This window comes from Nannospalax galili, unplaced genomic scaffold (genome assembly GCF_000622305.1).
Source record: "Nannospalax galili isolate Female #2095 unplaced genomic scaffold, S.galili_v1.0 scaffold445, whole genome shotgun sequence".
Classification (NCBI taxonomy): domain Eukaryota; kingdom Metazoa; phylum Chordata; class Mammalia; order Rodentia; family Spalacidae; genus Nannospalax; species Nannospalax galili.
The window spans coordinates 2,754,036-2,781,324 of NW_008354184.1; the positions used below are offsets into that span (position 1 = coordinate 2,754,036).

At 51.7% G+C, this 27,289-nt stretch overlaps 3 protein-coding genes across 4 annotated transcripts in view; 2 read left to right on the top strand and 1 right to left on the bottom strand.

Annotated features, from left to right (window-relative positions):
- Positions 1-7,139: 7,139 nt before the first annotated feature.
- Positions 7,140-16,361, bottom strand: Mpst (mercaptopyruvate sulfurtransferase). The gene is made up of 3 exons (XM_008851328.3): positions 16,202-16,361; positions 12,432-13,053; positions 7,140-8,238 (listed from the first exon to the last, which is right to left on the bottom strand). The coding sequence occupies exons 1-3, from the start codon at positions 16,304-16,306 to the stop codon at positions 7,940-7,942; spliced, it is 1,026 nt and encodes a 341-aa protein (XP_008849550.2). The 5' UTR covers positions 16,307-16,361; the 3' UTR covers positions 7,140-7,939.
- A 72-nt stretch (positions 16,362-16,433) lies between these two features.
- Tst (thiosulfate sulfurtransferase) lies at positions 16,434-24,389 on the top strand. The gene is made up of 3 exons (XM_008851329.3): positions 16,434-16,574; positions 17,170-17,785; positions 23,917-24,389. Exons 2-3 carry the CDS (start codon positions 17,191-17,193, stop codon positions 24,213-24,215), a joined length of 894 nt encoding a protein of 297 aa, XP_008849551.3. The 5' UTR covers positions 16,434-16,574; positions 17,170-17,190; the 3' UTR covers positions 24,216-24,389.
- Positions 24,390-26,672: 2,283 nt separating this feature from the next.
- Tex33 (testis expressed 33) overlaps positions 26,673-27,289 on the top strand; it is a 19,607-nt gene continuing 18,990 nt past the window's right edge. For both annotated transcript variants that reach the window (XM_008851330.2, XM_008851332.2), the window contains exon 1: positions 26,673-27,152. The gene's annotated coding sequence lies outside the window, so the exon portion shown is untranslated. The remainder of the gene's footprint in view (positions 27,153-27,289) is intronic.

Below are 27,289 nucleotides of genomic sequence, written 5' to 3' on the forward strand. Positions count from 1 at the left end.
CTAAAAACTTCTGTATCCAAGCCACCTGCATTGTTCCTGCCCCCAACTCCGTACACACACTCAAGGTCCTCCTGCCTCAGCCTCCCGAATGGTGGGATTATAGAGGCTTGTACTACCACACCCAGCCTCTTCATTTTCTTTTAGTCTTCAGCAGTTTCTCTGTCTTTCATTTTTAAAGAGTGTAGGCCATATGTTTGTAGACCGCCCCTCAGTGTGTTTGCCATGTCCTCCTTCACTGGGAGCTTCGAAGCCGGGAGCTACCTGATGTGGACCTGTCCTGTCCTGGCGAGGTGAGCTCTGACTGCTCAGGGCCTGTCTGCAGGTTTCTGAACTGTGCAGTCACGTCTTCTTTCTGAATTAATAACTAGTGAGGAGATCTTAATATTCTGTTTCTCATCGAGCGAGTAATTTATCTCATCATGGATTTTAGTGTTCACTGATTATTCTTAGCTGAAACAGTCAACTATGATGATTGCCAAGCTATGATTCTGGAACCTCATCGTTCTTTCTGTACTCACTAGGTGTTGGTCTGTTGAACAGAAGCTTTTCTTCTCTTTCCTGAATGCACGTGTGCGTTCACTCAGTCCTATCAATATAGACTATTGAACTTTGTTCTATAGGTTATAATCTGTTATTATTATTTATTTTGATACTCAAATTGTCTAAGATTTAATTAGTGGAGCCCCTCCCAGATGGCTTCTGTATCTTGGACTGGAGATGTAGCTCAGTTGGCAGAGTGATCACCTACATGCGCGAAGCCCTGGATTTGATTTCCAGCACTGCTAAACCAGGCCTGCCGGTATATGCCTGTAATCCTTTCACTTGAGCAGTGAAGACAGAAGATCAGAAATCCAAGAAGTTCAGCTATATACTGAATTTCAGGCCAGCCTAGTCTACATGAGACCATGTCTCAAATGAACAAACAAATAAAAATAAATAAAAAGAAAGAAAATTGTTAAGAAAGATAATCATCTTTTAAAAACTTGTGGTGAAATACATATAACATAAAACTTGCCATCTTAAGCATTTTTAAGATCGAAGCTCAGCGGCATGAAGTCATAGTTATGATACCATCCCCTCCATCCCCACCATCCCCTCTATCCCCCCCATCCCCTCCATCCCCTCCATCCCCGCCCTCCCCCCCCCTCCCCCCTATCTCCTCCATCCCCCTATCACCACCATCACCATCTCTACCATTACCACCATTCCCTCAATCCCCATTATCCCCTCCATCCCCTCCAGCCCCACTATCTCCTCCATCCCCCTATCACTACCATCACCATCTCTACCATTACCACCATTCCCTCAATCCCCATTATCCCCTCCATCCCCTCCAGCCCCTTCATCCTTGCCATCATAACTCTTTTAACTTGCAAAACCAGAACATGGCCACTTTAAATAACAGCCCATTCATCCTTTAGACCCATCACACTATGAACAATTCCTTGCTTTCTAACCCAGTGAAATGATTGGGGGCTTGGGGTGTGGCTCAATGGTAGAGGCATTTATCAAGCAGGTGTGGGTGGGGTCCCAAGTTCCATCCTTGGCTTCAAATAAGCCACCTTCACCACCAAAGTGATGAATGCTCTCAATGGTCTGCCTCTGCTCCAACAGCCCCTGGTCTTTTGCATGGATAATGTAGCTCAAATGCAGGCCTGGGTGCCTGATAGGCTCACAGCACTGAGGCCATTGCTCCTGTGGGCTCTCAGGGAGCAGAGCCAGAGGTAGGAAGGAAACACGTGTGTGCAGTCTCACGTGTACTCATTCATAAATTTCTTTGTCTCCCTCCCCTCAGAACCCTGAGGTTACTGACATTTACAACTCTGACCCAGCAGAATTTATTCTCTCCTGTCTTGTTTGCCTCTCTCTAGTAAAGAAAATGTTGGGTCCCGGTATTCTCAATGTGTTTACTGATTTGTTCAGTCCTGGCCAGAACACTAAAAAACAAACCTACTTGCAAAAGTTCAATATTTATTTTCAGAGGCATGTGCGTGCATGAGTGTGTGAATTCGTGTGTGTTTGTGCATGTGACATTGTGGGTTTATTTGAGACAGAGTCTTTCTATGTAGTCCAGGCTGGCTTCAAACTCAAAATCCTCCTGCCTTAGCCTCCTGAGTACTGAGATTACAGTACTCAGTTTTGTTTTCTGAGTTCATTTGCTTTGTCTTTTGTCTGAAGATATACAGTCCGAACAGTCGAATAGCATGTTTAAGTGTTGCTTGGATGGGTAGGTGACTGGGGTGGGTCAAATGCTGACCCTCCTTTGGTGAGAATAATTGTCTCCATGTGAAGTACAGCTAGGGTAACTTGTTATTTGTGGCACATTTCTGTTCCCTTCATCACTGTTGATTTTTTTCGTATATCAAACTATTCAAAAAGCTGCATGCAGGAAAATACAGCGGCACCCCATACACACCGCCTTCCCTCCACCTCCAAACACCTGCCCTTCCTTTCTGGCCATTTCCACCTGTCCCACTTGAGGCCAGCCTCACTCTTTTTGTCTCTACTCTTGGGTGTGTCTTTTCCTGTTCCCCGTTCTCACATAAAGGGACACTATCTATCACTGCTTTGCTGGTTTTCACTTAGCACTTAGACTTCATTTTAAAGATTCAATGGGCTTGTTCACTTCCCTATTCATGTTGAACATTTCCCTATGATTATGATTATGATGTGTGTGTATGTTTGTGTGTGAGTATGGATACTGGGTGTGCCACAGTGTACTTGTTGGAGGTAAGAGGACAAGTTTGGGGAGTTGGCTCTTTCCTTCCACTATGGAATCCAGGAATCAAACCCAGGTCATAAAGTTTGTGCAATTGCTTTTACTCAATGAGATATTTGACTGGCCCTGTTTTCCTTCCTTCCTTCCTTCCTTCCTTCCTTCCTTCCTTCCTTCCTTCCTTCCCTCCCTCCCTCCCTTCCTTTTTAAAATATATTTTGAGGTTAGAGAGACTTTTAAAAAATGTTTTTTAATGCGTCTGTGTGTATTGCTTGCATATATGTAAGTGCATCTGTGTCATACAACACCTGTGGTGGTCAGAAGAGGGCGTCTGATCCCCTGGAACTGGAGTTATGGATGGTTGTTAGCAGCTGTGTGGGTTCTGGGAACCAAACCTGGGTCCTCTGCAAGAGCAACCAGTGCTGTTAACCACTGAGCCATCTCTCCAGCCCCATGAGAGAGACTTTTAAAATTGTATTTTATTATTTTATTATGTTTATTTATGTGTTTGAGTATATTGCCTGCATGTGTGTAAATGAACCCATGTCATGCAATGCCCTTGGAGATCAGAAGAAGTCATCGGATCCCCTGGAACTGGAGTTACGGACGATTGTTAGCCACCATGTGGGTGCTGGGAATCAAACTCAGGTTCTCTGCAAGAGCAGTCAGTGCGCTGAACCATTGAGCTATCTCTCCAGCCCAAGAGACTTTAAAAACTTTTTAAAAATATTTTACTATTTTTATTTTATGGGTGTGCACGTATTGCCTGCATGTAGGCAAGTGCACCCATGTTGTGCAGTGCCCACGGAGGACAGAAGAGGCTGTCGGATCCCCTGGAACTGGAGTTATGAATGGATGTTAGCTGCTATTTGGGTATTAGGAACTGAACCCTGGTCTCCTGCAAGAACAGCCAGTGTTCTTAACCGCTGAGCCATCTCTCCAGCCCCCAAGAGAGACTTTTTAAAAAGCACGTTTGGGGCTCTGCAGTTAAGAGAACTTGCTATTCTTCACAGTGCCTGAGTTCATTTTCCAGTACCCACCCTGGGAGACTATAGTTGCCTGTAACTACAGCTCCAAGGGATTCAATACCCTCTTCTGGTCTCCAGGGGCACCTGCACATATGTGACATATACATTCATGTGTACCTTCTGTGTGCTGGGAGCTTTGAACCATGACCCTTTGCAGCAACAGTCCAGGGAGTGGGGATATTCTGATGCAGCTGGTTAGACAGGGCTGGAAATAGCCTCAGTACTGTGGGGACACACAAATACACATAAACAAAAATGTTTTTAATCTTAAAAACAAAAGCAAGGTCTTGCTATATAGCCAGTTCTGGCCTAAACCTCTCAATCCTTCTGCCTCAGCCTCCCAAGTGCCAGGCTACATGTATTTGCCACCATGTCCTAAGATTTAAAAATAATTAATTTTGTGTTTATAAGTGTTTTGCCTGCATGTGTATAAGTGAACGTAATGCCTACAGAGGCCAGAAGGGGGCATTAGATCCCCTGGAACTGGAGTTACGGGTGGTTGTTAGCCACCATGTGGGTGCTGGGAACCAAACCCTGGTCCTCTGCAAGAGCAGCCAGTGCTCTTAACCACTGAGCCCTCTCTCCAGCTCCCTAAGATCTTTTTTATTGCTTTGGAATTAAGGTTTTCACAACCATATTCACCATCTATTGTTTGAGTATCTGAGGCGTGTTGATTTGCATATGCTAGTTCTATATGGGGCTGATTTATTGTTTGGGTAACTTTTATTCTTAATTCTCTGTTACTTCAAGCATACAATCATAGTACCTGAAAAAGGGGATAACTTTCCTTCTATCTTTCAAATATTTTCATTGGTTTAAGAGGGTGTCACTATGCAGCCCAAGCTGGCCTGGACCTCACCATCCTGCCTCAGTCACCTGAATGCTTATATCACAAGTATGTGCCACTGCACTTGACCAATAATTTATATTTTAGAAGCTAGTTATTTCTCTCCACAGTGGAAGAGAGTAATCGAGTCTGCTGCCCAGATGCCAGGGAATAGGAGGCTGGGGCTCTGGAGGCTACACTCTGAGCCCTCCTACCACATCTCTATGTGGAGTCAGGGGGCACAGCCCAGAGAATTCATGCATGGTACTGTCACCCCTGTGACATGGTACTCACCCTGAAGCTGCCCTGTACTCTCTGTTCTCTGAGTCCCATCTCAGGTGCTTTTCAGTGACTGTTCACCAGTGTGTGTTGCTGTAGTCCCCCTCTCTAGCAGGTGATGCTACCTCCCAGGGCTGTGGCCCCAGGTCCTGGAGGGATGGGGAGAGGTTGCTGAGGACATGCAATGGAATTAATAGTTGAGTCAGGCAGGGTTAGTCAATATGGGTCTGGGGCATGGTGCATGAAGACTTGGTTGCAGAGGTGGGGACAGCCATCTGCAGATAAGATATGGGTAAGGGAGGTGGAATCTCAGAGAATTTGTTCTTAGGTTTGAGCACAAGTGGCTCATAGATAGTAGCCCTGCATTAAGATAGAGATGACAGGTGGAGGGAAGGGCAAGATGAGGGGTCCAATTAGCTGTGGACACGGGATTCAGAGCTCTGGAAGAAGTGGGTGGCTGGAGGCCATAGTGATCTAACTATTGGCTTGGGTAAGGGAGTGGGCCTAAATGGAAGCAGGCAGGAGGGAAGCTAGCTCCAGAGAACCCAGACCACCACAAATGGGAAGGGTAGATCAGAGCATAGTGGCCTCTAGTGGTTGGACCATTTTATTTGGGGGCAAGCAGGATGCACCAAAGCCACAGGAAAAAGCCTTGAGGAGTTTGAGTATGTACCCCACCTGCGTGTTGAAAATGATGAAGTTTCCAGTTAACCTGGCAGCTTTAGCCTCCTTCCATCCTCCCCGCAACAACTCCTACACTCCCCTGGCTGAGCTCTGCCTTACCTGATACTGCTCTGCCCTGTGTCTGGCAGTACTCTAGATTCCATTTCAGCCTGAGGTCCATGAAGGCAGTGCTGGGGCAAGGCCAATTCCACAGTACCGGGCCAACAGCACCCAACTGATCCGTGATCCAGCCCTCTGTTGCGGTTGGGGCTTGGGGGCTTTGGACCGTGATCCTTTGTGGCAACTGTCTAGGCAGGCAGTGGGAATATTCTGGTACAGCTGGTTAGACAGGACTGGCAAAGGCTTCCATAAAAGGGCCTGGGGGTGCTCAGCAAATATTTGCCAAGTAGGCAAAACTCTGGTCATAGCTGGTGTTGCAAGTTCCTTTGTGGAACCCATGGTGTAGGAGGTGTGGCTCCTAGCTGATGGGGGGCCCTGCAGCGGGTGATGAATTATTCTGAGGTTCAGCCTTGTAAGAGTCAGGAAAGAGCTCAAGGATGGCTCTGGGTCATTGCTAGAAAGTTCTGGCCAAGTTTAGGTCTCCCTGGAATCGATCCAACTCACCAAGGCCCTTCCCAGGAGAGAAAAGCCTCAACCCTGGTCAGCCATTGTTTCCTTGCTGGATGCTGGGCTGAGCAGAAAAGCCTCTGGCTTATATACCACCATCACTCAAGGCTTCCCTGGAGCTGGGCAAGCACTGGCCCATCCTCCATGTGTTTAACACACGTTTCTATTCTCCCCTTGATCCTCCAGTCTGGAAAACCACGGCAGTAGAGGGACCCTGGAGAAACTCCAACCCTGGAGACTTAATCTCCAGTTGGGCTAGTCTCAAATGAGCTGTGCACACTTAGACAAATCACTCTGCCTCTCGGAGCTTGTAATTTTTACTCTCATAAAATTAGTCTGTTGGGGTGGAGAGATGGTTCAGTGGTTAAGAGCACTGATTGCTCTCACAGAGGACTGGGGTTGGTTAGATTCCCAGGACCCACATGGCAGCTAACAACTATCTATAACTCCAGTTTCAGAGGAATCCGATGCCTTCTTCTGAACTCCGTGGGCATTGCGCGACCCAGGTGCACTTACACACATACAGGCAATACACTCATACACCTAAAATTAAAAAATTAGTCTGTTATAAACAGATTATTTCACAGCATTCCTTACTCTCTGGAAAATGATAGAAAATTCTGGTTTCTTCTCTCAGTTTGGAAGCTCTGTGAGGGCAGGAGCACAATTCTTCTCTCATTATTTTCTTTTGTCCAATGTTAGGGAACACTTGGCATGCCTAACTACTAACAGTTCTCTAAAAATAACATTAGTGGGGGCCATCGAGATGGCTCAGTGGATAAAGGTGCTTGCTACCAAGACTGATGACCTAAGTTCGATCCCTAGGGCTCACATGGTGGAAGAAGAAAACCAGCTCTGGCAAGTTGTCATCTGATCTCCACCTGTGCATTATGGCATGTGCACGTGTTTACACACACACACACACACACACACACACACACACACACACACACACACACACACACGAATAAATGTAAAAACATTATGAAATAGACAATGCTAGTATTTGGTGTTTACTGTGTCTAGCACCAGGCTAAACAGTTTCTGTAAATTGCACAATTTAAGTCTTCATATTGCTCAAGGAAGGTACAATGCGGCTAGCTTGTAACCCCAGCACTGGGGAGATGGAGAACGTGAATTCCTGGGGCTCACTGGCTAGCCAGCCTAGCCTACTTGGTCAGTTCCAGGCTAATGGAAGATCCTGTCTCAAAACACAGTGTGGGTGGTGCTTGAAAAATAACAGTGGAGAAGGTTGTCTCTGGCCTCATGCATGCACACACATACATACAAACAAAATGGAAATGAAACAAAGGGGCCCAGAAGCCAGAGGGAGACTCCAGGAGTAGAGGTTGAGGACAGTTTGTCACAGGGTATTCTGGTCACAGGAACAGGGGCTCTGAGGCCCCAGCATTACTTAGAAGGCAACAACAGGCTCCCCCAGGTCCGAAGTAACCTCTGCCATGTATGTAGAAACCCCTGAACTCTCATGAAAGGGAGGCATACTCAGAGCTATAAGAGTTTTACCCTTGGTGTTTTATTTCTCTGGTGGGCCCCAGCTTAGCACCATACAGGTGGGTCTGTGGCCTGGCCTCCCTCCCCCAAGGCACCCTCCCATGGTCACCCTTTCACCCCCTCCACTGGGTGCCCATGAGTCGAAGGAATTCCTGTTCCCTGGGCTGTCACCCCAAACACCACCTGAATTGGATGAGGAGGCACTCTTTTGGTAAAGCAGAGTCGGAGCTACCGGGCTGGCACTGCTGGTGGTCTGGTGTCACCTAAGCTGAACAGTCCTGCCTAGCCTCAGTGGGTCTTCCCTCGGCCCTCTGAGATAATATGTTCCGGCTGAGCGCGCATGTACCACTCCACCCAGGAGCCGTCATATACAGGCACGTCGGGCTTGCCACAGAGAAAGGCCCCCAGTGCCACATGACAGGCTGTGACACCGGAGCCACACGTGGCTACCAGGGGCTGGGATAGGTCCACCTTCTTCTCCTGGAACAGGCGGCGGATCTCCTCTGGGTTCTTTTCCAGGCCTTCCTTGGTCAGAAACTCAGTGAATGGGATGTTCACTGCACCGGGCATATGACCAGGTTCGATGCCTGTGCAACAGGGTTGAAGAGAGGAAACACATATAAGGACAGTGGGAATGATGTCCTATGTTGGTGGTATTTATGGTATTGAGTCTCCTGACACAAACAGAATGCCAAACACTTCTCCATCATTGCATCTTATCCTCTGGACCAAACCCAGGCGCTATTCCTATTGCACAGGAGGCCAGGCTAAGGCTAAGAATCACCTATAGTTACTGCACCCAGACAATTGCTGGCTGGACTTTGAACCCAAGAATTAGACTCCACCAGAGTCACATGGGGCCCTGGGCTTCCTGACTACATACCTTGAGGATAGCATAATAATACATGTGTCCCCCAGCTGGGACTCAGGGTACTTATAGACCAGGGGTGGTATGCAGGACAGGCAATAACCAGAAAATCGCTAGTGTATCAAGTATGACCAAAAGGCCCTTGGGCTATAGTATAGAAATTGCAATAGTAATCAAAGCATCTGACATGGCTAAATGCACAGGAAAGGGCCTAGACCCCCTTAGCAGCATTTTCTCCTTAATCTCTCCCAAATTCTATAGGAAAGACATGACACAGCCCTCTCCCCACCCCAACATAAGGCACAAAGACCAGCCTGTCTCAGCTAGCAGAGCAGAGAAGATTGTAACCCAGGCTACACCAGAGCCTGTGCTGCTGTGGAGCAGGCCACAGTCCCAGGGAGGGTGGGGTCTTCTCCCAGGAGAAGAGTGGGAGTCAGCCAGTCTAGGGATCCAGACAATAGGCTGGAGAGTGTGGCAGGCAGGAGGAACCTGGGGTCCTGGAATTACACAAAAGGTTATCAGTGCCAAAGCTCAGATAACAGGGAAGTGGAAGGTGGGGGTGCTTAATGGACCTGGAAGAAGACGTTTGGGTTCTGGTATGGCTGCAGGGAAAATCAGACTTTATTCTTAAATGGATGCAGTGTAGGGTCTGGAGAGATGGCTCAGAGCTTAACAGCTTTTGCTGCTTTTCTGGAGGACCTGAGTTTGGTTCCCAACACCCACATCAGATGGCTCACAACTGCCAGTAAGTCCAGCTCCAGAGGATCTACACCCTCTTCTGGCCTCTGTGGCCTCCAACATGCACAATATACACACATATACATATAAAAGAACCAAATCTTTTTAAAAAGAATACAGTCTCGGAGCTGGGGATGTGGCTTGGTTGGTAGAGTGCTGGCTTAGCATGCACAAAGCACTGAGCTCTAGCCTCAGTACCTGGTGAAGCGTAATCCCAGCAATTGGGAGGCAGAGGCAGAAGAATCAGAAGTATAAGGTCTTATTTAGCCAAGTGGTAAGTGGTCAGCCTGGGCTACATGAGACTCTGTCTCAGAAAAACAAGACAAAACAACAAAAACCCCAAAAAGGCAGTTTGGCTAGAGCAGGAAGAGGACCCCAGCAAGGCCAGAGAACGGTGAATTAAGGGGAGAGTCACTACACCCCAAGCTCTGCAGGCTCCCAGGGCTCCCAGCTCATGTCTTGTTTCTACCTGGTCTTCAGTCAGGAGTTATTAAAGTTCCATTTTCACAAGAGGGCTGAGAGCTGCAATAAAATGAACCCTCACAGCCTGCCACTCAAATCTGGGCCATCTGGATTTTAACACGAGGCTCTTAGAAACTTCTGTCCCAGTTTCTCTGCACAGGAAGGGACAGTGCTTCAGGTCTGGTTCTGTATTCTCTGAGAGCAGCAGGAAGCGGCACTCACAAGCAGTGCGGTGGGCTGAGCATTCCCACTGAACAGGTGCAGACACTGGGCTTCTCAGAAGTCCCCATACACGACCCATCCCAGAGCAGGGAGAGGAGAAAGCTCTCAAGCTGGGGGCGGGCACCTGTAAATAAAATCAGGGCTTCCTTCTATGTTAAACTTCAACAAAGCACATTCCCTGCCCCTGGGGCTGATGGAGCACATCACAGGTGTGCTTGGCCAGGCCTAGGAATGTGGAGGGGAATGGTGAGGCTTCGGATGCGGGCTGCCAAGCCTTCATGCCTGGCACCCTGGACCATCTCGCCAACTGGCCTTCCAGGCACGCATCATTTGCTCCCACTCATGTACCAGCAAGTGTGATGGAGGAGCACGCTAAACACCACCAAGGAGAGTGTGGAGCAGAGGAGCACAGACTGATGACATCGCTTCCTACCTAGAGCTGGGAATTTGTGTGCTTGCTCTCTCTACGTCTCTCATTACAGACATGCAAAGGCCACCATCCAGAGAAGTTAGGTGACCTGCCAGGTGTCACACAGAAAGTGCAACTAGAAATAGAGCTTTTTCATATTATTGTTTTTGTGTATGTGTATGAGTGTATTGCTTGCTTGTATGTAAGTGCACCCATGTTGTACAATGCTTGAGGAGGCCAGAAGAGGGCATCAGATCCCCTGGAACTGGAGTTACAGATGGTTATTAGCTGCCATGTGGGTGCTGGGAACAGAACCCAGGTCCTCTCAAGAGCAGCCAGTGCTTTTAACCGCTGGACCATCTCTCCAGCCCGAGTTAGAGCTTTAAACCTAAGCTTGGTACCAGTAGCTGCCTTGTGTTGCCTCTGCCCTGGGGCTGAATTGGGTGGCACTCTCACATAACGCTGACCCATAGGAAATAGCTGCCTAGGTAGGTTCAAAACTGGTGGGGTATAACAGCAGTTTCCAAGGGTTGGAGACAGAGCAATACTGGTCTACAGTACCCCATGTGGCAGGAGCCCCTGAAGTCACCAAACATCTCTGAGATATAGACTTGGTCCAGGGACTGGTTGAATTGTCAGGCTGCATTGAGCACTTTAGGAGCACAGAATAGATGCTACAATCTCCACCTGGCGCGGGGGGGGGGGCATAGGAAATGCTACTCAGGGGGAGCTTCCAGGGGTGTGGTCAACTCCTTGCATGCAGGCAGGCTGGAGAGGAAAGGGGGGTGATCACTGGTTGCTCACAGTGGTTAAGTATGCAGGGAGTTTGAATCCTGGGGGCTGCTTCCTGAGGCCTCAAGCAAGGCAGCCACTGGAAGGCTCTTTTCCTCCTCTGTGCAATGGCAGCACAGGCATTATTCTCTATGTACAGGGGAATCGGTTCCTGGATAACCCCTTTCCCAGGATTCCGAAGTCTGGAGATGCACAGTCCCTCATATAAAGTGTCCTGTCTCATCTACGCAGTTTCCTCACACGTGACAGTTTCTAGATTACTGTTTCTTCTCTTTCTTGACCTTTTCTTTTTGCCTTCCATTCTCACTCTTTCTCTGTTTCTTGTTTGCTTGCTTGCTTTCTGAGATCGGGTCTCTGTAGCCCAGGCTGGCCTCAATCTCACAATCCCCCTGCCTCAGCCTCCCAGTGCCAGGCCACAACACCCAGCTCTAGACTACTTTCAATACCCCATGAGGTATAAATGCTGTGTAGTTATACCGCATCATCCACACCGTATCATCCACACCGCATCATCCACACCGCATCATCCACACCGCATCATCCACACCGCATCATCCACACTGCATCATCCACACTGTATCATTCAGGGAATTAATAAGGGAAGCTTACACCCCCAGTACAGACAAAAGAAAGTTTTCTGAGACTGTTTAAACACATGGATGCGAAGCTTGCAGTTACACAAGGATGGCTGTACTCCTGGGAGTGTTGAAAGACTCACATCGACCTGGCTACAGCCTTATCTGCGTTATGAGGACCCTCTCCCATATTACAGAGGGCTTTCCCGTAGGCTTCTTGCCTGGGGAAGCTAGGCCATAGGCAGTGGGTGTGCCTCACCTGGAACAGCCACCACCCTGTTGGGGTGACCCTCTCCGAATCTCTTTGTTAGACTAGTCTGGCTGCCCCAGATTCTCCTCCACACTAACAACTCACACTGCGGGCGGGACATGATGGGGGGCTGCTGCCTCCTGCTAGTCTGCAAGTCTGCAGTGGCCCCACACTAGCACAGTATTGCAGAGTTACTTGAGCTGTCACACTTGTACAGGGGCACCCTGGATTCCCCACGTACTGGAGCTTCCTCTGTCTAAAGCTTAGAGGTAGCATTGTGACACCCCCACTTTAAGAAGGAAGCTAGAGGCTTAGAGAGTGGCACCTGGCAACCAAACCTCCTCCCCTGGCCGGGGCGCTGTGTGCTTGAAAGGCCAGTGCAAAGCCAGACCGTGCCTAGGATGTACATCAGTCCCGTCCCCGCACCCGAGACCCCCTCTCGACCCATTTCCCTAGCATGTTACCATCTCGTGGTTCTGGGTCCGTGCCGCGGAACCGGCCAGCTGCTCGGGCGTCCACCACCTGGAAGTGCCGGGCCTCCAGGTTTTCCTGCATGTCATCATAGGTCTTGATGAAGGTGGGATCGAGCTGAGCATGGAACTCCTTGGGCTCCGGCTGGCTCTTGCCAGAGCTGACGGGGAGGTTCTGGCTCAGCCAGTGGCGGAGGCCGCCGTCCAGCAGCGACACGGTGCGGTGGCCGAAGGCACGGAACATCCACCAGACCCGCGGTGCCGAGTAGAGGCCCTGGTCGCTGCCGTCGTAGATCACGACATGCGTGGTGGCACCCACGCCCAGGCGGCCTGCGTAGTCTGCGAAGTGCGCTGCGCTGGGCAGCATGTGGTCGTACGGCGACGTGCGGTCGCTGCACTGATCGATGTCAAAGAAGGCGGCGCCCGGGATGTGGCGCTCTTCAAACTCACGGCGGGCATCACGGCCCAGCTTCGGCAGGTACCAGGAGGCGTCCAGCAGCTGCAGGGGCTGCGCTGCGCGCGGAGTCCGCAAGGCCTCGGTCACCCACTGCGCGGACACCAGCGCGCGGAAGAGCTGCTGGGCGGCCATGGGCTCAGTGTAGCTCAGGTTGCAGGCCTGCGGGACAGGGGAGATGTCAGGAGGGAGAGGCCGGTCTGCCTGCAGGGGCTGCGACTGGGGTATGTATGCAAGTTGGCAGAGGAGGAACCCGAGCACCCGGAGGGCAGAGTCCAAGAATGCAGACTCCAAAGCCAACTTCAGGCTTTGATCACTCAGAGACTCCCGGAGTCAGGGCTTGGATACACACAACTCCAATAGGCCTTATGACCATGGGTGCCAGGAGAGGGTGGCCCAGGCCCTCTTACTCCCTATTTTTTGCCCTGAATGCAAGTGGGTAGGGCAGGGCAGGGCCAAAAGGCTGGCCCAAATGGCCCTTAAGTAAAGCAAACAAGGTCAAAGTTAAATTCACTCATCCATCCAGGATTTCAATGAAGAACCCAGAATTTACTCTTTGCCTAGTGCCATTTAATCCTCACAATTACAACACTTGACACAGCAGTTCCTTGTGCCCTGTTAAGGAGCAGTCTTAAGGTTTGGTACTGTCATTTTTTCTTGAAGGCCACTGCAGCTCCTAGAAGTGTTTTGAGTCATAAGGTGTGGTAGCTGACTTGCCTGAAGTTCCAGCATTCAGGAGGCTGAGGCAGGAGGACTAGAGTTCAGGGCCAGCCTAGTCTACAATGCAAGTTCCAGATCAACCTGGGCTATGCAGCAAGATCCTGTCTCAAAAGAACAAAACTAAAGCCGGGCATGGTGGTGTATTCCTTTAATCCCAGCACTCAGGAGGCAGAGGCAGAAGGATCTTTGTGAGAGTGAGAGGCCAGCCTGGTCTACATAGTGAGTTCCAGGCCAGCTAAAGGGAGACTGACTCTCTCTCTCTCTCTCTCTCTCTCTCTCTCTCTCTCTCTCACTCAAAACAACAACAACAAAAAAAAACAGAAACCAATGAAACTAATGCACTAAATGGGGTTCCAGTGGGCTTCGATAAGTGGATCAGTGTTGGGCACTGAGGAACTCTTGACTTTGAAAGATCCCAGACATCTCAAGCAACAATACAATTGAAAATGGCTGGAGTTTATTGTGAGCACTGAGGCCTCTACCTCAGCCTGGATGGGAGGGAGCAGGTGGAAGGGCTTCCCAGAAGAGGGAGAAGCTCAGTCTGACTGCTGTAGGGGCCCAAGAACTTGAACTTGATCTTAAGCATAAGAAGGCTGGCACTGGTTCTGGCTAAGAGCTGATCCCAGCATCTGTGACAACCCTGTGCCTAGATACAGCAGCAGGGGTGGTGAGGGGAGGGAGGCTGAGGTTCCCTGAATGGCTCTCCTGGGAACCACAGCAGCTCCTGTCCCCCCATCATTATTGGGGATCTTGTCCCCGCCCCCAGCTCTGGTTTAGGAGTAACAGAGGCCTCCAAATGCCATGACACTGCCTGACTGTTCGGTGGTATGGGCATGTGAGGGTCTCTGGGTTACTTTATCCTGTAATGGATCTTCTGACCTCTACCTCTATGTGTATGTGTGTGTGCATGGGGACGTGTGTGTAGAAGTGCATGCACCCATGTGTTAGTGTGGACACATGCACGTGGAGGCCAGAGGTCAACCTATGATGCTGTTCCTCAGATGCTGCCCACTTTTATTTTGTGTGTGTGTAAGACAAAGTTCTCTCCATGGCCTAGAACTCACCAAGTAAGCTAGGCTAGGCTGCCTGGCCAGTGAACCCAGCATCCCCCTGCGCCCCCCCCCCCCCCCCCCCCCCCCCGGGTTCTGGAGGTTACAGTAAGCTTGTGTCACCATGCCCTGTGTTTTTATGTAGGTTCTGAGGATCACAGTTCAGATCTTTATGCTTTTACCAACTGAGCTATCTCACCAGCAACCCCCCTCCCTTTTTTTAAAAACAGGGCTTTGCTCTGTATCCCAGGCTGTCTGGAACTGATGTCCACCCTTCTGTCTCCAGAATAGAGGGATTCAGTAGGTACCACTGCACCACTCCCAGCTCCAGTTTCCACCTCTTAGGTAGATTAAAGGATGAATGTAGAAGGGCCACCATTGTACACTCTATATAACTGCTTTGAATACTCATTTAAGGTGGCTGAGTGAAATCCCATTATTTCTCCCATTACTCTCATAAGCAGCTCTTGAATCTACAGCAGCGAACCTAGAATCTTAGACTTCTGGGAGTGAGACTTCAGAGGTCTGAGGTCCACCAGGCCATACCTCCTTGTTTGACTGACAGTTCTCACAAAGGGCCCTGGGTTGCTGAAAGAGGGTCTGAGAGGACTGGCAATGTCTCTGAGGCACAGAAACCAGAAAGAGACAGGCTCCTGGGGGTTTGGTGGGCCAAGATCCTGTGGGGAGTGGTTTTCTGAAGATGGACCCTCAGAGCATACAGGACAACCCCAGGTCATCCAGGGCAAGCCCAAGCCCATATCCCACTGTGTGGGGACTCAGGCAGTCAACAGTACCTCCCTACCTGGACCTTCCTGGCACCCTCTTTCTCTCATTGCCAAGCTCAAGACTCAGAGGATGCTGGGAAAATGCTAATGTTTGCATTTTTGCAACATGCTGTGACAAGTATTTCAGGGCAGGACCAATGTTTAGAAAGTGGGAGGGTGGAATCCAGGAAGTAAACAAAGGCAGCTTCTATCACCACGGGGGCTTGGGGTCAGAGATTAAACTCCCAGTCTACGTGGAGGCCTGGGTAACCTGACCCTGCTTCTGTCTCCGGCTGGGAGAAGTTTCTGGCCTACACCCGCAGGGTGGTAAAGCAGGCAGGCAGGATAAATGTTACTTTCGTTTCCGTGTTATCTGCCGCTTTCCCTTCTGGGGGCCTCTGGGTCTCCTCGCCCTGACTCTTCTGCACCGCTTTGTTGGTCCTCTTGTTCGCCTCACCCCCGATTGTCTCTAAAGACATTAGGTCATTCCAATCCTCATCTACTGTTCTCTACCCCAACCCACAGTGGGTCCCAAGCGAATAGTGACCCTTAAGGCGAACTAGGGGCGTCCTAGAAACTCTTCTCTCGTAGACTACGTCCCCTCCTCCACTCAGGCCTAGTCCCACGCTGCGCACCCCCAAACAGTACCCTTCCCTTATGCAAAGGCAAGCAGGACACGGTGGGCAGTAGATAACCGGGTCCTGAGCTCCCCATCCCCCAACTCCGCCGTGTCGCCCCCTCCCCACACCCCCAGCTTCCTGTCCTTCCGCCACTAACCTGCAGCTGGCCAAAGGGAGGAGACTCGGGCACAGCCCACTGCCTCGGCCAGTAGGAGCTGTCGCTGGCTGCACCTTCCACTGGCAGGGTACGGGGGACGCCCATGGCACGCCGCCGGGCTTCGCATTGCCCCAGAGTCACCCCGCGCCTCCGGCAGTCCCCTGGGGATGTGAGAGGCTCTCCACCCGAGGGTACAACCAGGTCCCGGTGCGAGGGCGCAGGGGTGGTTCGGAGTCAAGACTGTTGGCTAGATGTCCCCCCTCTGGAGGCGGCGCGGTGGTATGGGCTATCTGGGGACGCTCCTGGCTCCGGGTTTGAACTCTCCAGCTTCTCTGGAGAACAGGGGCGAGTCCCGGTGCAGCCATCAGGGCGAGTGAGTGCAGCGGGTCGCCCGGGATGGGGCCGCCGGCTGGGCCATCTGCGGCCCCGGGGAGGGTGACAGCGAGGCGGGGTGCCTGGGACCCTCTCAAGCGACTGGGACATTCTAGAAGCGAGAGAACCCAGGTTGCTGGGACGGGGAGCAGGCCTGGCGAGGGCTCAGGTCAGGGCTGTGCGTCCAGTCCCTGTCCTGCCAACAGAGGGGACTCGGAGCCCGAGGGCTGTCTTCCCCACCTAGGACAAGTTCTCCCGGTTCCTTGCTGGCAGGATCCCGACCGCGGGTATCTTTGCTGGAAGAGCCAGCCCCTCCCAGCAGCTGCTGCAACTGGAGCGCTCAGAAACTCTTGGCCACGCCCACCTGCTCTCTGGGGGACCGGGCAGGGAGGGCGCCGGGCCAGTGGGAGGGACTGAGCAGCCTTTCCCTAGGGAATGTGCAAACCTACCCCCACTGGCGTCCCAGCCCCCGCTGGGGGTGCCGTTGACACCGCAGGCTGGGAAAGTGCAGAGGACCAGAGCCCCGCCTCTCGGGCCCCGCCCACCGCGCTCAGTCCTTACAGGCCTGTCTCTTTCCTGGTTCCCACCCGCGCCAGGTGACACGCAGAGCTGACACCATGGTTCATCAGGTGCTCTACCGAGCGCTGGTCTCCACCAAGTGGCTGGCAGAGTCCATTCGGTCCGGCAGCCTGGGGCCCAACCTGAGGGTGCTGGATGCATCCTGGTACTCCCCCGGGACCCGCCAGGCCCGCAAGGAGTACCAAGAGCGCCATGTGCCTGGTGCATCCTTCTTTGATATAGAAGAGTGCCGGGACACGGCCTCGCCCTATGAGATGATGCTGCCCAGCGAGGCCCACTTTGGGGACTACGTGGGCCGCCTGGGCATCAGCAACGACACACACGTGGTGGTATACGATGGTGACGAGCTGGGCAGCTTCTATGCCCCCCGAGTCTGGTGGATGTTCCGTGTGTTTGGCCATCGCACTGTGTCAGTGCTCAATGGTGGCTTCCGGAACTGGCTGAAGGAGGGCCATCCTGTGACCTCTGAGCCCTCACACCCAGAACCAGCTGTTTTCAAAGCCACTCTGGACCGATCCCTGCTCAAGACCTATGAGCAGGTCCTGGAGAATCTACAGTCTAAAAGGTTCCAACTGGTGGATTCACGGGCCCAGGGGCGGTACCTGGGCATCCAGCCAGAGCCGGATATAGTAGGTAGGTATCCCTATGGCCTCTGGGGAGGATTGCCCAGTGGGAGGATGGGGTGCCAGAGAGACTGGGACCTTCAGCCCTCCCATGTGATCCTGTCTTTCCACCTGTAAAATGAGAGTACATGGCAGTTTTTGCACCTCTGATACACGTGCCTTCTCTGTCCTCTTATCCACATGCTAACAAGTAGCCAGCATCAGCAGAGGTGACCAGTGACCCATCTACCCATGTCCACTTCCAGGCACCATCTCCCTGACATGGACTAGTATGTTCCAAAGGGCATCCTGCTCATGAACTGGCATCTGCAGGGCTGTACAGACGCCTACAGACATGCTTAGAGTCTAGCCCCCAGAAACCCGTTCAAACACCATCAGGACCAACCATCCTGGGACTCTGATTGGCTTTTGAGAAAGAAGTCTTGTTTATAACCTTACCATCAGCTGTAGTCTGTCCATGGGGCTGTTAACAGCAGCTGCGGCTCATGCCAGGGATAGTGTACCATGATATACTTCTACTTTAGATGGAAGATGAGATGTCAGGATGTTTAGTTATTTGTATAGTTAAGTGGCAGAGGCAGGATTTGAACCCAGCACTGTCTTGTTTTTAAAAAAGTACTCTAAACTCAGATGTACCAAAATTGATCAAACCCCTACCTCCCAGAGCTAGGGGATTCCTCCTCTGCCAGTCACTCCCAGAGAGAGATGGCCCTTGGGTCCTCTTCTATGTGATGGGAAGCCAGAGGGAGTCTGCATTGCTTAGGAGTCAGAGAAAGCCTCAGGAGAGGAAATGTTGCATTCTAGAAGCTTCTAACCAGAGACAACCCTGAGGTCTTGATTTTTCTGGGCACAGAACTGGTGGCCCAACCTTGGTGGATCCTTTCTCAGTGTCCCTGCCCTCCCCTGCATGGTCTAACTCTGGGGTAACATTTTACTTAACTTGTTGCGAAAAGTGTTTCTTCCTTTCTGTGGCCAGAGGAAGAGACCAGGGAGAACATCTGTGAAAACTGTTTTGAATAGTCTTTATAATACTACTGGGCCAACCCATTGGCAGAGGGGATGCTGAAGCATGGGCAGGTGGAGACCCCACACTTAGTCATGGACAGAGGTTCAAGCTCTGCCTTCCCCAGCTCCACTCTCTCCAGGCCTGCCTTGGTCTGGGAAAGTCTGGAGGGAGAGTCATGTTTGTTGGGCACCTTGCAAAGATTCTGGGCTTAGAATGCCTGCAGCCCCTTCTGGTCTTGGCTCAAGGTACCTTTTCTTCTTCTGATTTAAACTACAGAGAAGAAGCAGTGAAGCTGGTTGTCTGGCTCTTTCCAGGCTGGGAGGCAAACTGAGAGATGAGTGCTACCAGGCCCAAACAGTGTACTCATTTTACAGATGAGGAAAAATAAGACTTGGAGAGGGAAGAAAATCTGTTGCCAGCAAGGGCCCCTGAGAGCCGTGAATTTGAAGTCTCTCCCTTCTGTATGTCTCTTCCTACTGCCTCTAATCTCCCTGCTGTGCTGGGGAGCCCTGGGTTCCCACTGCAGCATAGCCCCTCCTATGTGGAGGGCCCTCAGCCCAACTGCTTGACCTTGAGCTCCCCAGTCATCAACAGGCAGAGGCTCCCAGCCCTGCCTACTCACATGCACATAGCTTTACACACACAGCGAGCTGGCAAAGGGGTTCTTTGGAGGGGAAGGCACTGAGCAAAGTCCAGGGCCACCTAGACATGCAGGAAATGGGCTACCCCCCACCCCCACCCCATAAGAGGATTTGCTGGACACAAAGCACACGAGGCACTGTCAAGGTCATGGTCTGCTGCCTGGGAGGGGTTCAGAGAGGTTCCTGTGGGTTCAACAGTCCAGTTATAAAACATGGGGAGTGAGGAGGCCTTGACCCTGAGTTCCTGGAGGAAATGACCCTGGCAGAAACTGGAAATGGGTCTTCAGAGACCCCAGGACCCCTGAAGGCAAGCACCTGCCCCTCTGGCCTTCACATGGTACCTTCAGAGGTCCTGTGGTCTTTTTGGCAGGAGTGCAGCAATCAGGTAGGCTCTGTACAACCACATCCCTTTGCCCCTGAACCGCTATTCTTCTGAAAAGGAAAGCTGTCCTCCACAAGTGCACAGAGGAAGGAGTGCAGAGGCAACCTGTATTATCTAGGCTCAGGCTCTGGCACCCTAGGGCATCCAGAGGAGAGAGGAAGACACATAGAGAAGGCAGGGACTTTCAGATTCAGGACTCTCAGGGAGGGCTTGCTGGTAGCCAGCTGTCTCCTCTCTCCAAGCCTGGAGTTTCCTCATATGAAATGGGAGCGCTGTGTTCGTGCCTGGCATCATTCACTGTTCAGTTGGGCAGCCTGTGTTGCTATGAAGCTGTGCTTTTGCTCTCTTGGGAGACAGGTGAGAATGTGAGAGAGGAGAGTGTTGACCCCTGGCTATACAGTGTCTTCTGGAATCTTCAGTGGCCTGGCAAGGGAAGGATAGACAGGGTGGGCCTAGGCAATACAGGGTGGCAGGCACCAACGTGAGGCTCTCCCAAGGCCGCTGCTAAGTGTGTGGTGAGCAATGAGCTAACCCAGGGACTGGGGGAAAGGTCACTGCTCCACATTGTTGCTTTGTGGGAACAAGTCTCTCAGCTGTGTCTTGCCTCTTGGGCTGTGGCCAGGGTACCTGTACTGGATTCCTTGTGTCTTTGGGAGGAAAACCAGAATACAGGTTTTCCCGGCCTCGAACACACCTATCATGGCTTGAGGGATCTTAACTTGCCAACTTGACTGGAATCTCCTCAGCCAAACTTATAACAAATTTCCTTGACTTCTGGGCAGCAGAGGAACATGAGCAGTGTGCTGGATAGCTTTAGTGCCACCTTGACACACCTGGGTTGAGGGAGCCTCAGTTGGGGAATTGCCTCTATTGGACTGGCCTGTGGCCATGTCTGAGGGACATCTTCTTGATGAGTGATGTGGGAGGGCCCAGCCCACTGTAGGTGGTGCCACCCCTGGGCAGGTGGGCCTGTGTTGCATAAGAAAGCAGACTGAGCAGGGGCCAAAGGAGCAAGCCCGTAAGCAGCGTTCCTCCATGGCCTGTGTTCCAGCTCCTGTCTCCGGGTTCCTGCCCTGAGTTCCTACCTTGGTCTCCCTGATGAACTGCGACCTGGGAGATGTAAGACAAATAAACCCTTTCCTCCCCAAGTTGGTACTGGTCAGAGTTCCTACCTTGGGCTCCTGGATGAACTGTGACCTGGGATATGTAAGCTAAATAAACCCTTTCCTCCCCAAGTTGGTAGTGGTCAGCAATGGAGAAACTAACTAGGACAAGCAGTCACCTCAGCCAGTTCTCTGCCTCAACCTTCTTTTTTCAGAGGATGCTCAGGGTGACCAAAAAACAGGCTTTGGGGTCCGACCGTCCCTGACTTCACATACCTTTGCTATATGTCCTAGGGAGATTTGCTTCCCTTCTCTGAGCCTGGGCTTCCCGTTGATGCTGGGAGGAACATCTCCCCAGCTTTGTGAGGACTGAGGAAGGCCCGAGACTACACGTTCTGGGTGCTGTCAGGGGCTGCCTGAATGGTGGCATGCCCACTGTTGGGAGGGGAGGCCTGGGGCCTGCCACTGAAAATGAGGTGGGAGGAGTGTGGCAGGAGGCCCTGCTTCTTCTGGCTGCCATCCTCCTCTGGGTGGCGGTATGCCAGGGTTCTCTGGCCTGGGCGCTCCCTCCCCACAGTGGCTGTTGCTCATTTAAAGTCCCCAGGCAAGGACTGGAGAGGTTGCTTAACCTGTAAAGTGCTTATCTTGCAAGCATGAGGCTCTGAGTTAGATTCCCAGAACTCAAGCAAAAATAACCCACCATGGTGTTGTCTGTAATGGTAGCCCTGGGGACGCAGAGACAAGCGCATCTCCGAGGCTCACTGGCCGGGCAGCCTATCTGAAGTAGAGAATTCTAGGGGGATGAGTGATTGAGGAACAATAGCCTAGGTTGTCACTGGCCTCCATATGCATGCACACATAGGTGTACATAACCCCCCAAATATACATACGTGTGTGTGTGTGTGTGTGTGTGTGTGTATATATATATATTCTCCTTCAAGCCCACTGCTCTCTCCCCAGGCTGGGGCTCCAGCTCCCCAAGATCCCCCCAACTTCACCCTGACCCTAGCACCCACAAAACTGCTTGAACTTGACAGAGCTGAACTCCACAGTGAGGCCAGCTGCTCCTCCCTGGCAGGTTATGCCTGGCTGGTCTCAGGTCACAGTAGGAAGGCATGGCTGTCATTTACATACTAGGACATGTGTTCAAACAGCCAGAAGACCTTTTGTGCTAATGATTCCAGAAATTTGGAACCTGGGGCGAGGGTTCCCCCTTGTTACTGGCCTGACAGTGTATCTGCTATGCCTCTTGGGGTCATTAGGGGCTTTTATATACAGAGGGCTGGGCCTGCCTGCTGCTGTGTGTGGTGCTGTGGTATGGCTGGATCACAGTAGCCAGGGTTTTCCCTTCCCTCATCTGCTACCCTGGCCCTGCTCCATTCCACCCCACGGTTCAAGTTTAATGGGTTAGTGGGAATGTTTGGGAAAGGTGGAGCCTGAAGAGGTAGAGGCAAGCCTGGGTTGGGGCCCACTCTCAGTGCTGTCTTCTGGGTACAGGGCGCACAAGGAAGAGGGAAGTGGTCAGGCACGCAGGGACTAAGAAGGCAGACCCTCTAAGAGCCGTCAGTCACCATGGCCCTTCTTTGTCACATCCACCTCCTCCATTTTTTTCTCACTAAAAGATTTTTTAGATTACATATATTTGTGTGCGTTTGTATCTCCACATGAGTGTAGGTGCCCAAGGAGACCTGAAGAAGGTGTTGATGTTTGATCCCCTGGGGCTGGAGCTGCAGACAGTTGTGAGCTGCCTGACATTGGAGCTGCAGACAGTTGTGAGCTGCCTGACATTGGTGCCGGAAATTGAACTCAAGTCCTCTGCATGCAGTTGGTGCTCTTAACCACTGAGAATTTCTCCAGACCTCACTCCATTTTTGTTTGGATTTTTTTTTTTTTGAAACAGGGTCTCACTCTGTAACCCACACTGGCCTCATGCTATTGATCCTCCTGCCTCAGTCTCCAGCAAGCAGTGATGTGTCATCATGTCTACCCCCCTCCCACATGCCCTTTGTCCTTCTTGATGACTACTCCAAAGCCTTACTGGGTGGGAGACAGTTCTGGAAAGGACCAGTGGTTAACTTCACCTTCACTGTGCTCCCAGCCAAGCCTCAGAGGTGTGTGGAGGGGCCCACATGGCCCCTGTTCCCAGAGACTGAACAGCCATGGGAGCCACAGATGTGTGTGCTGCCTTTGGGCCTTACCCTGGGGGCATTTGTTCCTCATGGGGAAACTGAGGCTCAGAGAAGTGGCATGACTTATGTAAGGTCACTGGTGTAGTAGGTGGCAGAGCTGGGATTTGAGCAGGCGTCTAATACCAGGTCCCTTCTCTTTTCACAACCATATGCCTCATAAAAACACCTAGAAACCAGGTCTGGCCCTGGGTCTGCCCATCCTCTGTCTGTCTTTAGCTGAGCCATTCCACTCCATGTCAGCATACCTCAGCATATTCATCTGTGAACTGGGTTTACAGGAGAATTCATGTTATGAATCATGAAGCTAGCCAGCTTCAGTCCTTCTTCCTAGACTGTGCTGTCCAGGAGGGTCTGGATGGCGTGTTTCTCTTTGCTGCGTCCCTTGGCAGCCAGCACAGTGCACAGCATCTGTAGGAGTTTGTCCTACCAGTTCTCAACAATCCTGTGATACAGGCATGTGCTACTGAGTCCATTTTACAGATGAGAAAACAGGTACAGAGAGCTGAAGTGATTTGCAAAGGTTAGTGGAAAAGCTAGGTGATGGAGCTGAGACTAATACCCATGTTCTGTCAAGCAGGAGTGACTTGGGACAGCCCTCCAACAAGGCACCTTGTCGTGGGGCGGGGGGCAGCGCTGCAGGCTTGGGTCTTAAGTCTTGAGTATTGAAGATAAGAAAAACAGGCAAGAAATTGTTCCCAAAAATGCAAAGACATTTTTATTTGAAAAATTCTTCCTTGTAGCTCTGGCTGGTGCCCTCTGGCCCACACTAATTCCCCCTCTTTACCTCCTCTAACCTGTGCTCTTTATCATCATTGCCCAGGACTGGACTCTGGTCACATCCGAGGCTCACTCAACATGCCCTTCATGAACTTCCTGACCAAAGATGGCTTCGAGAAGAGCCCAGAGGAGCTGCGTGCCCTGTTTGAGGCCAAGAACGTGGATCTCTCGAAGCCCCTCATCGCCACATGCCGCAAGGGGGTCACTGCCTGCCACATTGCCCTGGCTGCCTACCTCTGTGGAAAGCCTGATGTAGCTGTTTATGATGGCTCCTGGTCGGAGTGGTTCCGCCGGGCACCCCCAGAGACCCGGGTGTCCCAGGGGAAGGGCGGGAAGGCCTGAGCATGTGAGGCCTCCTCAGCATGTACCCAGACTCCAGTCAGTTCCCCTCAGTATGGCTGGGTGACCTGCAGCCGGCTCACACCTCTTAGGCAAAGGAGATCAGACAGGATTTTAGAATTGCTGTGAGCGTTTGCCCTCCCACCAACCCTGGAATAAAGTGCCTTTTCTCAGTGGCATGTGTGACCTCTTGCCCTGGGTTCTGCCCTGGCTCACTACCTCCACCCCCAACATTCTGCCCAGGAAGGATCCTTCCATGGCAACCTCCAGTCAGGGAGACCACCCTGAGGACATCGTCATCCAACTGCCTTCTTCCATCAGGGACACTCTGACTTTTGCAAAGCATGCTGGGACCTATTTGAGAGAACAGCTAGGAAGGAGTACCAGGAGGCAGTGAGAGATGAGGTCAGCACCAAGCCCTCTGCTACGGGTCCCTAGCCTTCTAAAGAGGCATCACAGGCTTAGAAGCAGGCAGAAGGGGGATGGCCTTGGCCTTGGGCTTAGAATAGACCCTCTGAGGATGAGGGACAGTGGGACTAGGGAAACAGCTCTCCTCAGGGGGATCTACAGGCCTGGCAGAGGCAGCAGGAAGCTGCCATTTGTGAAGGTTGCCTGGAGAGGCAGCCCAGACCATTGCTGCTAGATTTTGAGTTTCCTGGAAACAGGTTCTGGGGTCCCAGGGTTCCATCTACCAGAGCTCTTGAATCCTCGGTCCACCCTTCCAGAGTTAAGAGGGATCCAGAAGGATCCAGGACTAAGTCTCTCAGGAGGAAGCCCAACTGAGCCCAGCCCTCTGGCAGAGGGACTCTGGGGCTCCTGGGGAGATGCTGAGGCCTTAGGTCTGCAGAGGCTGAGCCTCACCTCTGTGTCCCCCTTCCCTTGCCAGCTTTCCACCCCTCAGAACCTACACAGACCTGAGCAGCCTCAGGGACTGAGGATGAGTGGCCTTCCTCTCTTCCTGCTCCTCCCACCCAGCTGCCCTGTCAGTGTGGTCATGAAGCACCAGCCGTGAGTCCAAGTGTGGTTCAGGTGCCAGGGATCCAGTAGGCCTCTTCCCATAGCACATAGGTCTCCAGCATGGGGGGTGGGCTCCGGGGGCAGGCTGGAGGTGGGGGAGGACACAAACGCAGGGTATGTCCAGAAGTTGGTAGAAGGGAATGGGGAGTGTGGACAGCTAGCTAGGTGTCTCAATCAGTGGAAGTGAATAGAGTTGTGCAGAAGGCTCTGGGACATCTTGAGAAAGTGGTAGCTGAAGGAACAGCCAGTGTCAAGGTCCTGAGGCCGCTGTACACAGATGGGGCCTTTGGTACTTAGATAAAGGAGGATCCACGGTAGAGGAAAGGGGCATGTCTGGTAGGGCCCTGTAGCTAAATAGGAGGGCTTCAGCTTTTACTCTGGTTGAAGTGGGATGCTACTGGAAGGTTTTGATCAGAGGGGTAACATTATCTGGCATGGGTATGACCAGGATCACCTAGCTGTTGAGGTGAAGAAAGCCTTTGAGGGTTTGACACAGAGCCCAGCATGGCTCCCAGGTTATCTGCCTTCCTGTCCTGTGTGATCCCTGCTCCATTTTAAATGAGGGAAAAAGTGATGGGAAGTCACTGCCAGGACAGCACAACACAAGACTGATGTCTCTTTTCTTCACTGGCTTTGCTGAAATGGCATGTGGGGACCCACACAGCAAGGGACTGAGGAGCCAGGAGAACCCTAAGGCCCTCCATCCAGAAGACCACAGAACACAGGGTCATGCTAGCAGACATGAGTCTGCAAGCCTATCAGTTCCCAAGGGAGCCTCAGGGTGCTCGCCGAAGCCCTGGCCAGCATCTACACTATAGTCTTCTGAGATGCTGGGTAACCATGCTTAGATTCCCACCCCCAGACCCCAAAACTGTGAGATAGCAACTGTATATTAAACGGAGACTTTGGGCAGACTGTCTCACACTAAGGTCCTTAAAAAGTGTGGCAAATGGCATATCTAACAGAATGAGATGGTACATGGCTGGCATTCCAGCATGTGGCAGACTGAGGCAGGATCAGCCTGAGCCACATCTACAGTCCCTGTCTCAAAAAAGTAAAAGAAAGAAAAAAGCTCATTTAATAAGTAGCAGGCTCTGGGGATCCTAAATTTAACAAAGTGTTCTCTGCCTTCTGGAGATGATCCTGCAAGGCTGGGCACGTGGGAGCTACCCACCTCCACCCTACCCTGCTAGCAACAGACCAGCATTCTCACCAGTGTCTCAGCCTCCTCTTAACTCGCCTACAGCCCTGTAGTTCAAGGGGAAGAGGACCCTCACTGTCAACCTGTGCTTTAAAATTCTTCCCTGATCCCCTGACACCCAGCTTAGATGGTTCCCCACTTTGAATTACATTTGTGCTCATATCTTTCATAGTTTATCCCTTCTAAATGACTGAGCTTCTGTGCATCCTTCAAGATCCAGCTCCCCTTTCCCTTGACTTGACTGTGTCTTCTATGGATTCCTTTGCTCTCTTAAGAACTTTCTTTGTACTTTGAGCTGTCCACCCTCACCCCCACAGTCCAGCCTGGGTGGCCATTCGGGAACATTTCGGATAGGATGGAGTCAGTGAGTGACAGGCAACTGGAAGTCTCTCCTGTCCCCTCAGCCCTGGCTCTCTCCTGGCCCCTCACCCTATCAGCTCTCTGAGGTAACAAAGCCCAGTGTCTAGTGTCACCATGGCAACTCCAATGAACAGCTAGGAAGGCTGCTCCCTAGCAACCCATTGGTCCTCTTGGGCAGCAGTGCTGCTTAGTCTGACCCTGCAGAGTAGTTTACCTGGGAGGTGAGGGAGAGGACTTGTGAGGTGGGTGGGGCTCCATCACCACACAGGGCTTCTTCCTCTTCCTCTGTACCCAGAGCGGCTTGTGGCAGCTGCACCTTCCTTCCCTCCCTGGCCGACGTCTCTCAGGACCTTCTTCTCCAGGTTAGCAACTAGCCACCTTCTGTGTCAGCCAGCCCAGGCTGCTCTGACTGTCTCTCTGGGGTTGGGAATGTGTGTGTGTGTCTGTGTGTGTGTGTGTGTGTGTGTGTGTGTGTGTGTGTGTGTGAGGTCACATCGGG